The sequence below is a fragment of the Dromaius novaehollandiae genome, chromosome 12, assembly GCF_036370855.1.
Source record: "Dromaius novaehollandiae isolate bDroNov1 chromosome 12, bDroNov1.hap1, whole genome shotgun sequence".
Taxonomy (NCBI): Eukaryota; Metazoa; Chordata; class Aves; order Casuariiformes; family Dromaiidae; genus Dromaius; species Dromaius novaehollandiae.
In genome coordinates this window covers 24912594-24928105 of record NC_088109.1, presented here as the reverse complement: position 1 = coordinate 24928105, position 15512 = coordinate 24912594, and the positions used below count along the sequence as shown (strand labels likewise).

The 15512-nt window shown below is 64.4% G+C and overlaps 1 protein-coding gene across 2 annotated transcripts; it reads right to left on the bottom strand.

Annotated features, from left to right (window-relative positions):
• Nucleotides 1-4853: 4853 nt before the first annotated feature.
• On the bottom strand, nucleotides 4854-10029 carry BHLHE40 (basic helix-loop-helix family member e40). Of its 2 annotated transcripts, none has more exons than XM_064519237.1 (5): nucleotides 9880-10029; nucleotides 9723-9792; nucleotides 8815-8922; nucleotides 8300-8423; nucleotides 4854-7370 (listed from the first exon to the last, which is right to left on the bottom strand). In XM_064519237.1, the coding sequence occupies exons 1-5, from the start codon at nucleotides 9951-9953 to the stop codon at nucleotides 6451-6453; spliced, it is 1296 nt and encodes a 431-aa protein (XP_064375307.1). In that variant the 5' UTR covers nucleotides 9954-10029; the 3' UTR covers nucleotides 4854-6450. The 2 variants fall into 2 exon arrangements, with proteins under 2 accessions (XP_064375307.1, XP_064375308.1); XM_064519238.1 differs by having other exon boundaries at nucleotides 4854-7295.
• Nucleotides 10030-15512: the final 5483 nt, after the last annotated feature.

The following is a 15512-nucleotide window of genomic DNA, read 5'->3' as shown; positions in this document are numbered from 1 at the left end:
GCAGGCCGAGTGCTATGGAGCGACGGCTCCGCAGTGCTCTGGTCCTGCCCTGCCGTCCCGTGCCGTCCCCTCCGGACGCGGCGCTCCCGGGTGGCGTTTCCCAAGCGCGCTCCTCCGCCCCGCTGCACCCCAAGGTGCTGCCTGTCAGTGCTCATTCTCCCGGCTACCCGGGTATTTTCTACTTGGCTAAAGCATCTGAAAACAGAAAGAGTCTGCAGCTATCCTAGTCCCCCCTGCTTTATATGCAGGAGCAAGAGAGGGAATTTAGGCTTTCACTGTGACGCCGTACACAAACGCCTGCTGGGGAGCGTCACTCTGATTAGCTTCTGTTCCACAACCAAGAAAACAATATAAAGAGAATAAAAACAAGGGAGAGCGCGGCACGTGGCCCCGCTGCTCCCCGGCTCCTCGGAAGATCTGCTGGGCTGCTCGCGGCCCTCGTCAGCGGTAACCGGTAGGTTTTTAATCCTCTTTTAATAATGAGAAACTGAAGTACAGGGGCAATCTAGTGATTTGTCCACAGTCGCATCAGAAAGCTTCGACTGGATTTAGCATTAAACCAAGCCAGAGCCTGACCCGGAGGCCTGCCCTTCCCCGGCCGTCGCTCCCGCAGGCAGCTGAACGCCTCGGACGCTCCGACGGGCAACGCGCAAACAGCAAAACCGTGGGGGTTTCATAACTGCCAACTGCACGCGGCCCCCGCTCGTGGTAGTCTGGGATGGAAAACAATTTCATTTAGATCTGGGAATTAAATTAGCAAAAGGGATGAAAAAGAAGAAGAATACCTCGCATCCCAGCACGCATCTTTGGCAGAGTTCACTGCTGGAAAAGAAGATGAGGACGTGAGTCTTGCTGCCTCGTGTGATGCACTGAGCCGACGGCTCCGTTCTCCGCTCCTGAGCTCTGGGGTTTGGTGCGGACCCAGGTTTAACCTTTCCGTGGGGCCCTTCCCATCCAAACCGGAGGCAGGAGGGGCTGGTTTCCCCGCGGAGGCTGCGCTGGCCGCGGGCTGTGCACGCTGCCCGTCCCTCGCTTCGGCTCTTCCCGGTTTGCCTGAGTCTCGACACGGGGCCAACGCAGCCCCTCGGCGCCTTGGGCACAGGCTGCCCCGTTTCTGAAAAACAGGGCTACCGAGTTCAGCGCAAGCATCTGCATATGGATTTCTACAAACCTCATCCCAAATAAAGCCCATCCAAAGCTGTGGTTGCTCAGGAGTCGCGTTTAGAGACAGGCGAACACAGGGAGCACGAATCAGCGGCGGTGGGTCCGGTCCTGCCTCCCACCCAGCCGCACCGCGCCAGCACCGCCGCACGCCCCACGCGGCTCCGATCCCACCGCACACTTTTCCCCCGGCACATCTCAGGCTGTTAGATTAAAACACCGAGCTCTGCTGGTTGAAGAAGCCCGTGTGTCCGACCTGCCCGGGCGCTTCCCGGGGTGCGGGATGGGGATGCGGCCGGTCAAAGCCAACGCGTTCCCACGGCATCGCCGGCCGCCTCCGGCCTGCCCTGCCCATCACCCCGGCCTCAGGGCTGCTCCAAACCCTGCCGCAAGAGAAAGGAAGCACAGGCAGCGTTAAGGCAGCGCTTAATTCGCACGAGATAAGCGCCGGCGTGCAGCAACCGGCCGGGGCGGGCGGCTGGGTGGCCGGAGCGGTGCCGGCGTTGCCCGAAGCCGCCGGGCGGGAGCAGCCCCAGCGCCGCGGCGAAGGAGCGCTGCGCCGGAGGGAGGGAGGGAGGAAGGAAGGAAGGAAGGACACGTGAAGAGACAAACAGCAGTAAATGACCCTGCCGCATCATTTTTTTTCCTGTAACCCTCCCGGCCTTGCAAACAGGAACTTCGTTTCAGACTAAAAATAAAGCGTGACGCCTGCTCGACGCTGCAGACGGGTGTTTCCAGCCGGGCCGCCGGGCTCCGGCCCTCCTCCCCGCAGCCCCGGGAGGAAAGCGCCGGGCTCTGCACTCGCTGTATTCACATATCAGCGGCTATCGGGAGACCGGGCCGTCCCGGGGGAGCTGCAAGGGGACATGCGCTGCTCCGGGGCCCCGCGCACCTTTCTCACGCTCGCGCTGGGAGCGCTTCCCAAGCGCTCCGCTCGCCCCAGCTCCTCCCGGCCGGTTCCTTTGGGAGCTGCGCCCACGGCAGGGCCCGAAATGCAAACCCCGCCGCGCTCGGCAGCGCTCCCCCTCGCCGCCCGCGCGCCGGGCGTGACCGAACAGGGGCCGGCGGGCGCGTCGGCAACGCCCGGCTGCTTCGGCTTTGCAAAATAACAACGCCGCCGTCCCTCCTTCGAACGTGAGACCGTCCCCGGGCAGGCGGGACCGCGGCCCACGGCTCCCGCAGCAGCTCGCCGCCGGCCGGAGGGGCCCGCAGGGCTCCCCGCAGCCCGCCCGGGGCGTGCAAAAAGCCCCCGGGGCCCTGGCCTAGTTCTTGCCGCGCGGCGCTGGCCCCGGCTCGGCGGATGTGGTTTGGTGGTCAGCGCACCAGACGGAGCGCGCGAGAAGAAACATCCCCGCGCTCGGGGCCGGGCGGGCCTGCGCCCGCTCTGCCTGCGGCCGCCGAGCAGCACGCGCGGGAAAACCCTGCCCGCGGAATCGCCGAAAGCCGCGGCCCGCGGCGAGCTCGGCGCCGGCCGCTTCTGCCGGATTTACAGCGGCTGGAGTCGTCGGCTGCGGCGGCCTCGCGGAGGGCGGGCACCCGGCGCCGGGAGCCCCGGCCGAGCCGCCGGCGGGAGATGCGGGCCGAAGGGGCGGCCCCTCGCCTCCCAGGTGGGCGCCCAAGCCCGTCGGGCGCCCGAGCGGCTCCTCGAGGCCGAAAGCCCGGAGGCCCCTGCCGCGGGCACCCGAGCCGGCGAGGGGCATCCCGCTCGCTGCCTCCCTCCAGCCGCGGGGAACCGCTCGTGCTCCAAAAGCCGGGCGAGCGGTAGTCCAGCCCTGACCGCCTGCACGTGCCCCCGCGCTTGCGCACGCGGACGCGCGTCCTGCCGTCCTCCCAGCTGCCGCCCGCAGCGGGCCCGGAGCAAGGCTGCTGCGGCGCCGGGGCGAAGGCAAAGACCCCCCTCCCGCCGCCTCCCGGGCGCTGGCCCCTCCAGAGGCCCGTTAAGCAAAGCGGGATCCTTAAAAAAAAAAACCCAGCAGCAAAAGCCGTGCGTCACTGCGGATTATTTTAGGCCCTGGCCCATGCATAATGCAAACACGCAGCTCCCCGGGTGCCTGCCTGCAGGAACCGGCCCGGCCCGCCGCGGCCGCCCCGAGCGGCTTTCCAAACAGGTGGTGAAAAGCTAAAATTATGAGCGTCTGCCTGTCCTCGCCGGGGTTAGGAGGGGTCCTCGCCTCCGGGAAGGCGCCTGTTTTGCCTCTGGTATAAAACGGGATCGGGTCATTAAAAAACCTCAAGAGCACTGATGTCCTTTGGGGCAGTTCTGCGTCGTATCGCCGCGCTCAGCATCCCCGCACCCCCCGACCCGCGCCGAAGCGGGCTGCTCCCGCTGCCGCTTCCCCCCCGCGCCGGCTTTTATCCCGTCTTTTTTAAAAATCATTGTTTCTTCCTCGCCCGGCTTCAAGGAGTCGCTCGGGAAGCCCTATTTATGGGTTGCAACGCCGCTGAAAGAGTTATTGCCCTGTTATTCGGCTGCCGTGCCAAGCCCGCGCGGGGCTCGGGTTGCTGCTGAAAGGGTGCCAGGCACGTCTTTTTCCAGGAACCGGCAGCCGTATTTAGCCTCCGGCTGCACATGAAAGACTGCAGTCGGAAACGTGACATTGTGTCAACAGCGGAGGCAGGTCAGAGCTGGGTGAGACCGTGAAAACAAGTCCGGGGAACTCAGCACGCCCCGTCTGCGCCGCGCCGGCCCGGTTTTGGGCTCGGTTTTAAGGGGAAGGGGCTGCCGGGGAGGGCGCAGGGCGTGCGCCCATTTTACAGACGGGCGCGCGGGGAGACGGGGCCGTCGCTCGCTCGAGGGAGGTGGGCAAGGAGCGGGGGCCGCGCGCGCCTCCACGTGCTCCTACCGCGAGAAGACCCGGCTGGGAAGGTGCCTCGCTGGTCCGAAACGTCGCCGTGCCGAGCGCGGGTCCCGGGGTGGGAACGCCCGAGAGTCGCCTCCTGGGAGCTCAGCGTTAGCCCTAATTAAAACACACACGCACAAAGGTCAGGGCGTGGGGAGCCCCCCGAGACGCACCTACCAGCAGAGCTGCATCCTAGCGCAGCACCACTCGGTGTAACCTCGCACTGACTTCGGTGGAGAGCTGCCCCTTGGCACCCGGCCTGGGATGCGATGCCCCTTGGCCACCAGCGTGCTCCCCCAGGAACCCCGCTCGCGGCACCGGCCCCGAGGAGGACGGGGGCAGGTTGCCCCCCCCGAGGAGGGGGCTGGTCCGGGCAAGGGGTTTCTCCCCCCCGGGTCTCCAGGCCGTGGGGGTTTTGGCGCTGGAGCTCAGCAGGAGCCAAGAGACGAAGAGCAGCGAAGGGTTGTCCACTTGGCCCAAGCTGCTCCTCCTCCCCATTGCGGCCTTCACGCTATCTCACCCGCTTCCAACAGCGGCCATGGGGACAAAACAGGCAGGAACGGCTTTCCCCGGGCCAAAGCACGGCCCAAAGAACGCCCAAACCCCGTCGGGTTCCCCCGTGCCTGCGGCAACCAAACCTGCCCAACAGCACCGGCATCGAGGAGCCTCCGGTGGCCGAAGCAGCAGGATCCGGCGCTGCCCTGGGGCATCGATCGCCCGGAGCCCGGGAGACGAGCGGGAAGGGCCGGCTCGCCCGCGGGGCGCTGCCGCCGATGCCCATCGATCGCTGCATGGGACCGTAAGAAACGACCCTCATCAATTATTTAGAAGCACAGGAGGCAAACCCTCATCTTCCACAGGAAAAGAATTATTTTATTAAGTATTTTTAAACAACTACTTAACATTTACTCAAGATAAAAATATGTACAATATCCCACCTCGAAGAAGGCTCCAAAATATAGACACTGTACCTCTCCCTAGAGAAAAACAAAACAAAAAACCTCTTCAAAAGAAAAAAAAAGACAACCCCCAAAACAAGAATACATTCATATTCCTCACGTCCTTATGCTCAAGTAGTTATACAAATAATAGACATCTGAAACGTTTTACCTTTTAATATATTTATATAATATATATATATTTATAACAGGATTTTTACAAATAAAGGCAACAACTGTATACCAAAAAAAACAGAAAACCAACAACAAAATAAACGTTAGAACACGATCTGCAATCAAGCATAGTGCATCTCAACAGCTGGTGCAACGGGAGAGCGAAATGGAAATCCCGACGGCATCTACCCTGGACACGAGGTCTCCAGACTGGCAAGAGCAGAAACAGCACGGTCTTGCAGTGCGTTTTTTTTTGTTGTTTTAAGCCAAATTGGACATAACGCTTCTCTGCAGTGCGGAGACCCCCACGGTTCTCGGATTTCATGGGACAAGTGTCAAAATCCTAACCCTGTTTTAAACAAACAGCAACGTGGGCCGGAGTTTGCCGAGGAGAGGGAGGGATCCAGGCGCCCGGCCCCGGGGACGAGGCTCCTCCGAGAACCCCGGCCCGGAGGCACCGACGGGCACATCCAGCGGGCACAGCTGGATCGCTCCCTCCTACCCCAGGCGCAAAACAGCTGGTTACCGGCTCCCCCCCCCCAAAGCAACTCCAAACCCCGCGCTGCAGACGCGCGGGGCCCAGAGAAGCTGCGCAGCAGCAGCAGCGAGAGGCCCGGAGTCAGGTGCGAGGAGCAAAGTGATCCCGGGTCACCTCCTCCCTCCCGGCCCAACCTAGCAGCTCAAGTTACAGGAAGGGGCGCGTGTTAATTTATTTATTAGATGTACGCCATGTAAAGCTTCCAAGCAGCATCTACGTTTTATTTATTAAAAATATATATATAATATATCAGCAAAGGTGTGGAGAGAAACCCGTCTTAAATCTACCTGAACCACCGACTGTGCATCACCAACCGGTGCCTGCTGCTGTGCTCGTCTGGCGTTTTTGGTGGCCTTGCACCAAAACCCGTGCCGCTCCGTGTGCGCGCGGGGCCCAGCGCGGGCAGCGGCCCCGAACCGGCCGCCCGGGCGCCTGCAGCCGGGCCAGCGCTCGCCCAGCCCCGGGAGAAGCACCGCGCGGCCCTAACCCTAACATCTGCCTAATGGAGTATTTTCACAGCTTTGAAATATAATCCGAGCTGGCTAAGTCAGCTGTCGTTCGCAGAGGCGGGGAGGGAAGGAGTAAAGCACAAAACCCTTTTTTCTCTTTTTTTTTGCTTTTCCTTTCGGAGATGCTTCCGAAGAGCTAGCCCGGGTGCGTCCTTCGTCCTCCTCCGAGCCACCCGCCACGTCAAAGGGGGATTTAGCTTCCTACGCGCAGCGAACCTCGTCCCCACACCTCAGTTCAGCCAATATATAAAAGTGAACCAGTCTGAAGCGCTGGAAAAGTCCCGCCGTGCTCAGTCTTTGGTTTCCAAGTTCAAGGGGGGGATGTGCTTCAGGGCCTGAAGCAGCGCCGAGGAGTCGAGGGGCGAAGGGGCCGGGGCCGGCGAGGGGAGTCTCTGGGGCATCAGCAGCGGCGGGGAGATTTTGTCCGGGCTCACGAAGCCGGAGAGCGCGGCGGCGGAGGCCGGGAGGCTGGGGTAGAGGACGGGGACGGAGGCCGGGTACCAGCACTTCTCCAGCATGGGCAGGTAGGCGGTGGCGGACGGCGGGATCAGGTAGAAGGGCAGGCACAGGGGCGGCTGGTGCGCGTGGGCGCCCAGGAAGCCGCTCGCGGGGCCGAGCGCGTCGCCGCCGAAAGGGCCGTCGTCCTCGGGCGTCTCCATCCGGGTCCTTTTGGCCGGCGGGTCCTCGGTCTCCTGCTTAATGGAGCCGATCCTCTCCTGCACGGCGTACCGCAGCTCCGTGTCCTTTTTAAAGTACGGCTCCTCCGACTTGGGGTCGCTTTTCTCCAGCTCCCCGCCGTAGCCGCTGTCCGTGTCCGTGTCGCTGCCGCTCTGCTCGCCGCCGGAGGGAGCAAACGTCCTCTGTATCACCGGCACGCAGTTCTTCCCCTGCCCCTCGGCCGCGCAGCCCGACTTCTCCCTGGGGCCCAGCGCCTGCGGGGGGGCGGCGGGGGGCTTGCGGCCGGCGGGCAGCCCCTCGGAGGCCAGCCGGTGCAGGTGGCCGGCCAGCTGGGAGCCCTTGAGCTCCTTGCCGCCCTCGTGCTTGGCCAGGTACTGCAGCATCTCCTTGGCGCACATCTGGAAGCCGGAGCGGAACATCTCCTGGCTGGAGTCGAGGCTCCTCGGGGACAGGTCGCCTGAGGAAACAGCGGCGGAAAGAAGTTCAAGATCAGCAGCGTGCTCAGTAGCTCCACTACGCTCTCCGAGGCACCCTGCACAGAGGCAGCTTCATTAGCCTTCTGCTGCACAGGACCTGTGGTCAGCCCCAGTTTTATGCACGCCCCCCGATTCACTTTTACACCCATCCACCCACTTTGGTACGTGCATTCAGTCTTTATTTCTAAGGCTCCTGCACATGGCCACCTGCACACAGGTGCAAGGATGGAGGAAGAAGTGAACCCGCCCGGTGTCTCCTCAGGGAAAACCATCCCCTTGAACGCCAGACTGCGACCTGCTCCTCGGCCGCCAGAAAGAGCCCTTGCTGCAAGTTTACGCTCCAGCAGCTCCAGAAACCTAGGGGCGATTCCTTCGGCTTGGGGACTCCGGCTTAAAGCTCTACTGCACTCCCGGGGGCCACTACAGCGGCGGGAAGCTCTTTAGAAAAGCTGTTTTACTTTATCAGATTCACGTGAGTGTCACATGCGAAAACAGGAGAAGGAAGCGCGTTCAAAGCGTGATAAGCCGCAGACCTGGCCCCCCTTGGCCTGCAGGGCACCGGCTAACCGGCTTAGAAAGAAACCTAAAAAAGGGGCGTATAAGAAAAAAAAAAAAGCAGATGTCTTCATATTTTGAGGGGGGGATTCGATTCAAAGCTCATGAATGTGAACAGGAAGGTTTTGGTGGCTTTGCAGAGAAAGCAAAACTGAGCTTTAAATAAAACCAGCAACATTCAAATTAATTTTAAAGCAAATTCCCCGCGCGCCCTGAACCGGCCAAACCGAGAAGCGAAAAGCTGCTTTTTCCTGAAGACTCATAAGCAAAGCGAGAGAAAATGAAGGTGATTAAGAGAAGACCGACTCCTTCCTCCTCCTCCTCCTCCTCCTCCCTCCCCTGCGGCCAAGTGTCACAAGGAGGGAAGGAAGGGAAAGGAGGGGAGGGCAGGGGAGGGAAGGGAGGTCCGCCGAGCGCGGCAGGGCCTCACCCGCTTGCAAGCCGCTCTGCAGCGCCACGATCTTCTGCTGCTGCTGCTCGATGAGGTTGGTCAGCGCCTTCACGTGCTTCAGCGTGAGCTCCAGAACCACCGCCTTCTCCAGGTGCCCCAGCGTCTGCGGGCAGAGGGACCGGTCGGTGCCGGCGGCCGGGCACGGGGCTCGGACGGCGGTGCCCCCACGCAGGAGACCCCCGCTCGCGTGACTTCCCGCGGCCCGGGGACGCGCGAGCTCGGAAGCGGCCACGGGGAAGCCCGGCGCCGCCTCTCACGGGTGCTTCTGGACCGGCCGCGTAGCTCCAAGTGTTTTATCTGCCTGCTCGGCGGGGACCTTCTTGCAGCCGCGCGGCACCCCGCTCGCTCCCGGCAAGGGCCGGGCTCCGCGCCGGGCACGCGAAACCCCCCAGCACACGGCGGGCAAAACCCCAGCCCTCCGGCACAGCGGCGGGAAGGGGGAAAAGCCCAAGCCACCGAGGCCAGCGGCACGAGCGGCGCCGGGCCCCGCTTACCGTGAGCTTGAGGTGCTCGGGCAGGAGGTCCTTGAGCTGGGCGATGCACTCGTTGATGCGGTCGCGCCTCTTCTTCTCGATCAGCCTGTGCGGCAGCTTGTAGGTCTCCTGCGGAGCGGAGGGCAGAGGTGCCTCAGCGCACCGCAGCCCGCGCCGGGCTCGCTCCCGGTGCCGCGGGCAGAGCCGCCGGGGAAGCGCCGGGCCGGGCGCCCCGCAAGCGCCAGCTCTGCCCGGGGCGCTGCGCTGCGCGAGGAAGTCGCGGTCTTTCCTCCAGAAGAGTCAAAAAGCAACGCAAACGCACTAATACAAGCACAGCAGTGCACGCTAATGCACACGCACTAACGCGAGCACAGCAGTGTGTGCTAGTGCAAGCACAGCAGTGCACGCTAACGCACAGCAATGCACGCTAATGAGCACTAATGAATGTACAGTAGTGCAAGCACAATAATGCATGCTAATGCACACTAATGCAAGCACAGCAATGCACACGAGCACACACCAGTGCACACCAGTGAGCACTAACGCCAGCACGGCAATGCACACTAAGGCACAGCAGAGCACACACACTAGTGCGCACGGCAATGCACACTAAGGCACAGCAGAGCACACGCACTAGTGAGCACTAACACGAGCACAGCAATGCACACTAAGGCACAGCAGTGCACACGCACTAGTGCACACGGCAATGCACACTAAGGCACAGCAGAGCACACGCACTAGTGCACACGGCAATGCACACTAAGGCGCAGCAGAGCACACGCACTAGTGCACACCGGTGCACGCTCCGCACCTCCCCAGCCGCGATTTCAGGGCCGGAGAGGCCGGATTAGGCGGTGCCGGCGGAGAAACTAACTGAAGGAGCTGCTGCAAAGCGCGAGGCGGGCAGCCCCCCGCCCCCCGGCCCTCACCTTGGCGTCGTCGCTGCGCTTCAGCCCGCGGCGCGGCTTGTACACCTGGTACATGTGGGCGAAGTCCAGCCTGCACGGGGGGCGAGAGCGCGGTTAGAGCGGCCGGGCCGGGCCGGGCCGGGCCGAGCTGGGGCGGGCCGGGGGCGGCGGTGCTTACCCGGGCGGCGCGGCGGGCTCGCGGGCGGGCAGCTTGCCCAGGCAGAGCGGCGGCGGCGCGGGCAGCCGCTCCATGGCGGAGGCGCCGCTGGGGCGGGCGGCGCGGCTGAGCGCGGCGGGGCGCCGCGGGATGGGTTAAGTGCGGGGAGCGCGCGGCGCCCCGCCCACCGCCGTCACGTGGCGCCCGAGGCCACGCCCCCTCCTCCTCCCCCCCTCCTCCCCCTCCCGCCCCGCGCGCCACGTGACGGCGGCGGCTGCTGCGGGGGGACCCGCGCGGGGGGGCGGGGGGGGCTGCGCCGCGGGGAGCGCGCGGGGGGGCGCGGGGGGGCGCGGGGCTGCACGCTGGGCCTGCACGGTATCCCTGCACGCTGTCCCTGCACGGTGTCCCTGCACGCTGCCCTGCACGCTGCTCCTCCGCGTTATCCCCGCACGCTGCCCTGCACGCTGCCCTGCACGCTGCTGTGCACGCTCTCCCTGCACGCTGCTCCTCCGCGTTATCCCCGCACGCTGCCCTGCACGCTATCGCGCACGCTGCTGTGCACGCTGCCCTGCACGCTGTCCCCGAACGCTGTCCCTGCACGCTGTCCCCGCACGTTACCCGACACGCTATCCCTGCGAACTGCCCTGCACGCTATCCCTGCACGCTATTCCTGCACGCTGCCCTGCACGCTATCCCTGCACGCTGTCCTGCACGCTGCCCTGCACGCTGTCCCCGAACACTGTCCCTGCACAGTTCCCGCACGTTACCCGACACGCTATCCCTGCAAACTGCCCTGCACGCTCTTCTTGCACACTGCCGTGCACACTATCCCTGCACACTATCCCACATGCTATCCTGCACGCTATCCCTGCAAACTGCCCTGCACGCTATTCCTGCACGCTATCCTGCACGCTATCCCTGCACGCTGCCCTGCACGCTATTCCTGCACGCTATCCCTGCACACTGTCCCTGCACGCTATTCCTGCACGCTATCCCTGCACGCTGCCCTGCACGCTGCCGTGCACGCTGCCCGGCACACCACCCTCCTGCCCCACCCTTGCCCTTGCGCCCTTGCCGGCACGCTCGCGGGCACGCCGGGGAGCACGCTGCCGGGGAGCCATTGCCCCCGCTTTAGCGTCGCGCAGGAGCCGGTGCGAGGGAGGGGCCGCGCGGGCACACCGCGGGGGCTGCTCTGGCCGCAGAGCCGCGGCGGGGCTGTGAGCTCGGCCGCAGCGCTGAGCCGGCGCCCGGGCCCGGCGAGTCCCGCCGGTCACCGCTGCGCCGGGAACCAGGCCCCGCGCGCAGACGGGGTCGGAGCAGCGCCCGGCAGCTCCGGTGACGGTCGTCACCAGAAGCAGAGCCACGTACGGTTTAATGTGCCCCCCCTCCGACCCCTCTCGCAGGCAGCAGGAATAACCAGGGCTTGCTGCGGCCGACCGCTGATGAAGAAGGAGCTTTGGGGCAGCCTGCTCGGCCTCTTGAGCGTAAACTCGGCGCGAGCGTGGCCGGTTTCGTGCCCGCGAGCCGCCTGACTCCTGCACGCGCTTTCAGACATTCGGCACATTCCTGCAGTGGGTGGTGAGCTGCGGATCGGGGTCGGAGGTAATCCCCAATTATTCAGCCCTTTTACTGCGCTCGTGCTTGCCAAACGATTCTCCGTACCAGGGTTTACTCATGACCTTAAGGGAAGTTGCCAGGGATTTAGGAGTCCCCCTAAAAAGAGGATCCAAACGAAGTTTCTGCATTCCCGGGCATCGAGTTCGGCTGCGGGAGAGTTGGATTACACTTTCCCGAGGATCAGTTTTCATCGGCGAAGGCTGATGCAATCACCCGCTGGCCATCTCGGTCCCGTTTGCTGCATTACTTCTGCGTGCAAGGGCCTTTCCCGGCGCACGGCCGAGGCGACGGCGAAACGGCTAAAAAGGCTCGATTTTCGCAGCCGCCGAGGCAGGACCCGGCCTGCGCGTGCGCTCACGGGCAGCGCCGGGCGCCGGCACACGGGCTGCGGCTCCGGGCTCGCGATAAGGTCGCCCAGGGCGGATCGGTTTTAAAATGCCTCTCGCTTAATATATCCCCGAAGGCCAGGCCTGTGCCCGCGGCCCGGCACCGAGTAGCCGCCGTCCCCAGCCCTCGCGCCTGGCGTTGCCGGCACCGGAGGCGGAGGAGCCGCCGCGGCTCTGCCCGGGCCCGGGGCAGCCGCCGAGGCCTGACCTCAGCGTCAAGGACGGCGGGTTCGGGCGCGTGGACGTGCGCCGCGCCGTCCCCGTGGCACCGCTGGCCGCGCCAGCTCGCGCCACGAAGAGCCGTCCGCTGGGATGGGACGCTGCGCTGCTGACACGTGCACCGGCCGCCGCTTCGTCACGTTATTTTGGGTGCCGTGGATTCGGTTTGGATAAAGCATTTGGGAAGCGCTGCGCTCGCGCTGCCCCGGGCCAGTAAAGGACCCTTGTCCCTGCGCTGCCCCGGCCCCGGCTGGCACGCGAGCGCGGGCGGGCTCCAGGCTGAAGTTGCTCCGCGAAGCTTGCCCGGAGCCGGGAAAGCCATTTTCCCCTTCGTGCGGAGATGTTTGCCAGCGCCGACTGTGGCAGTGGGAGGAATCTGTAGGTGGAAACTATTTGGAAGTGGCAAAATTTATGGACATTGCAATTCCTAATAAGAGACTTTAGCCCACTTTGATACTCTGTTTAATGAAACGTTACTGCTTTGCTATGACATTGTGGCCTGCCTCTTCCTGAGACAGCCAAACCCAACAGCAAAGGAGCTAATTCTGCTTAACCAGCTCTCCGCCGGCTGGTTGCACCAGCCCGTGAGAAAGAACTGCAGGCGTGCACACACGCGCACGCACACGCGCACACATGCACACACACGCATGCACACACACGCATGCACACACACGCATGCACACGCATGCACACACACGCACGCACACACGCACACACACACGCGCACACACTGACCCTGCTCCCTCCTCCGTAACATCCCGTGCACCGCTGTCCGGCCGCATGAGCATCAGCAGGACCTTGAACCTCCGTCTCCAATTACGGGTGCAGGCGCGACTTCCAGGGAGGCGTCACGCGCCCTCTGCTCCGGCGCTGGCACGGCCGGGGCCGCGGCTCCCGGGGCTTTCGCGGGGGCGGCGGCGGGCAGGCGGCTGCGGGAGGGTCCCCAGCGGCCCGGCGGCCCCCAGTGCCGTCCCGCTCCGGAGCAGGGATGGCTCCCCGCGAGCGACACGTTGCCCGGTGCCGCAGGAGCTCCCAGCCGGGGAAGAAGTCGCTCCTTCTGCTGGAGATGGGTCACGAGAGCTGCCGGGCCAAAGCGCGTTGCGGACGCCAGCAAGTGCCCTGAACCGCTAACGGCATTCAGAAGCTGTACCCGAAAACAAGGGGAACCGAGCGCAGGCGCAGGCAGGGACCTGCAGCGTGTTCCTCCTCCAGGCCGGCCAGGGCAGGGGGGACTTAAGCCCTGCCCTCTGGACCCGCCGGACCAGGCGGGAGGCAGCCGGGCGTTTCTGAGACGCCGCCGAGGCCCTGGCACAGCTGTGGCTCCCCGAAACTCGCCGTCTGATGCCGCGCGTATGGGGAGCCAGGCGCGGCCCGGGCATCGCTGCCGCGGTGCCGGGGCCGACCGGGGCACGCGCGGGACTGAACGGGGACGGGAAGCGTTGGCGGCGGACGGCGCCGCAGCGGGAGCGCAGCCAGCCCGGCCGCGTGCACCGCTCGGGCTCCTCACCGAGCAGCACCCGCGGGCACAGGCATCCGCGCTTCTGTAGGGAACACAACCCACTGCAACGGGGGAAAGGCGGACGCACCCAAGGCATCAGCAAGGGAAGGAGCGGCTGAGCAGAGCGTCCCTCCCAGCGCCCCTGCCTTGCTGATGCGGCTGAGAAGCGCCGCAGCAAACCACAGCCGAGCGTGTTGCTGTCTCCCCCAAATACTTTCTCTGACGAGGCTTTTCAACAGTTTTGCCCCGCCGGCGCCGGCGAGCGGAAGCCGAGGTGGGACCGCTGTGTGCCGCGGCGGGACGCCCAGGCCCTGCGAGGAGGCGCGACGTTCGCGGGCGGAACCGCTGCGCCGGGGGGGAGCACCCGCTCTCGCCTCTCCTCCCTGGAAACCCCCCCGGCGCCCAGAGGTCCCGCTCGCGAGCCCCCACCGAGGAGCCCTCGCTCTCCAGACAGACACGAAAACGATCTTTCGACTGAAGATGATGAAGACGAATAACCATCTGGCGAGAAGCAGCCGCGGACCCACGTTTTATGGAGGCCAGATGGTGTCCGGGGTTTCTACGTGCGGATTCAATTAGCCGCCGGTGCCTGCGTCAGCGATGCTGGATCCACCCAGTCGTGTTTTTGGAACAAATATTGTAATATTCCCATGGATCCTCCAGACGGTGGGAGGTGTTTCCTTCACTGTGAAGCTTTTGGGAAGTGATGACTTCGCCTCATTTTCTTCTTACCCTGCTCGGCATTTCTGTTTTCTGGCCTTCCAGGGTTTCGCCTTTCCCCGGCATCCAGCTAGGCTCCCGCGCAGCAAAGGCACCGCAGGCTCCAGTCTGCACGTCGGGTCTCACGTTTCAGCCTCCTCGTTCGCCGCCACGGCGAAGGGAGGCAGATTTTCGCATCCGTGACGGGACGCACGGAAAGCCCGGTCCTCCGCAGCGCGGGAGCCCGTTGGCTGCCCCCCCCCTCGGGCAGCCCCTCCGCCGGGGAGGTGTCTGCTCCCTGCGAGCTGCCAAGGCTTTCCGTGGAGCTCCGCGCCGCAGGAAGCGCCGTGCTCGGCGCTCGCAGAGCTTTCGGGGTGCTGGGCAGGCGCAGGGTCCCCGGGGCTGCCCCAAGCCACGACCCCCCCCAGGGCAGCGGGACGGGGCCGGGGCCGGGGCCGGGGAGCGAGGATGGGGGTCTGGCTGCGCCGGCCCTCGCGCCCTCCCCGCACCCCACGGCTCTACCGTTGCCCCCGGGAGACGACGTCCGCATTAGACGTATCCGAGCCTCCTTTGCACAACGCTTAATGCCGGTTTACGCAGCGCTTAGCTCTGCTGATAGTAACGCGTCTGTTGCCACCAACTTACCATTATGTAACAGCGGCGTGATTTCAAAGATATAATCCTTTTACTAGGACGCAGAAGGGTGGCAATGAGCAGCTGCGTGACGGGCCTGCCCAGCCTGGCAGACGGGCTGCTTGCCCGCCTCGGGAAGCCGGATCGCGCAGAACCCGGCGATCAGCTGCGGCGATCTTCCAAACGCAGTGATTGGGGAGCCCCTTTTTCCTCCCTGAAGGAGCAGCGCGGTGCTAGGCCTTGCACCCGGCACGCTGCGCATTTGCACGTAGTCACCTCTCTGCAGCCGTCCAAGCGGGAGAAAGCGTGTCGCAGGGCCGGACGGAGCAGAGGCAGCGCGCGCGGCGGGCTGTAATTACACGCGGGAAAGGCCTTTCCCACGGACCGCACCTTCCCTCCGCGTGCTGCTAACTCGTCTGCACAAGACCCGGCCTACAGAAGCCCTCCTGGGCAGAAGGTCTCCCTAGGGAGGGACAGGATTTGTTGTTTTATTCTGGGTTTTTCTGGGGGGGGTGTCGAGATAGATGGCTTCTCTGTGCAGACGCACTCGCTGGAGGAGTCCCCTTTCCCCTCTGCGCGCGCAGGCTCGTGCAGCACGTGCG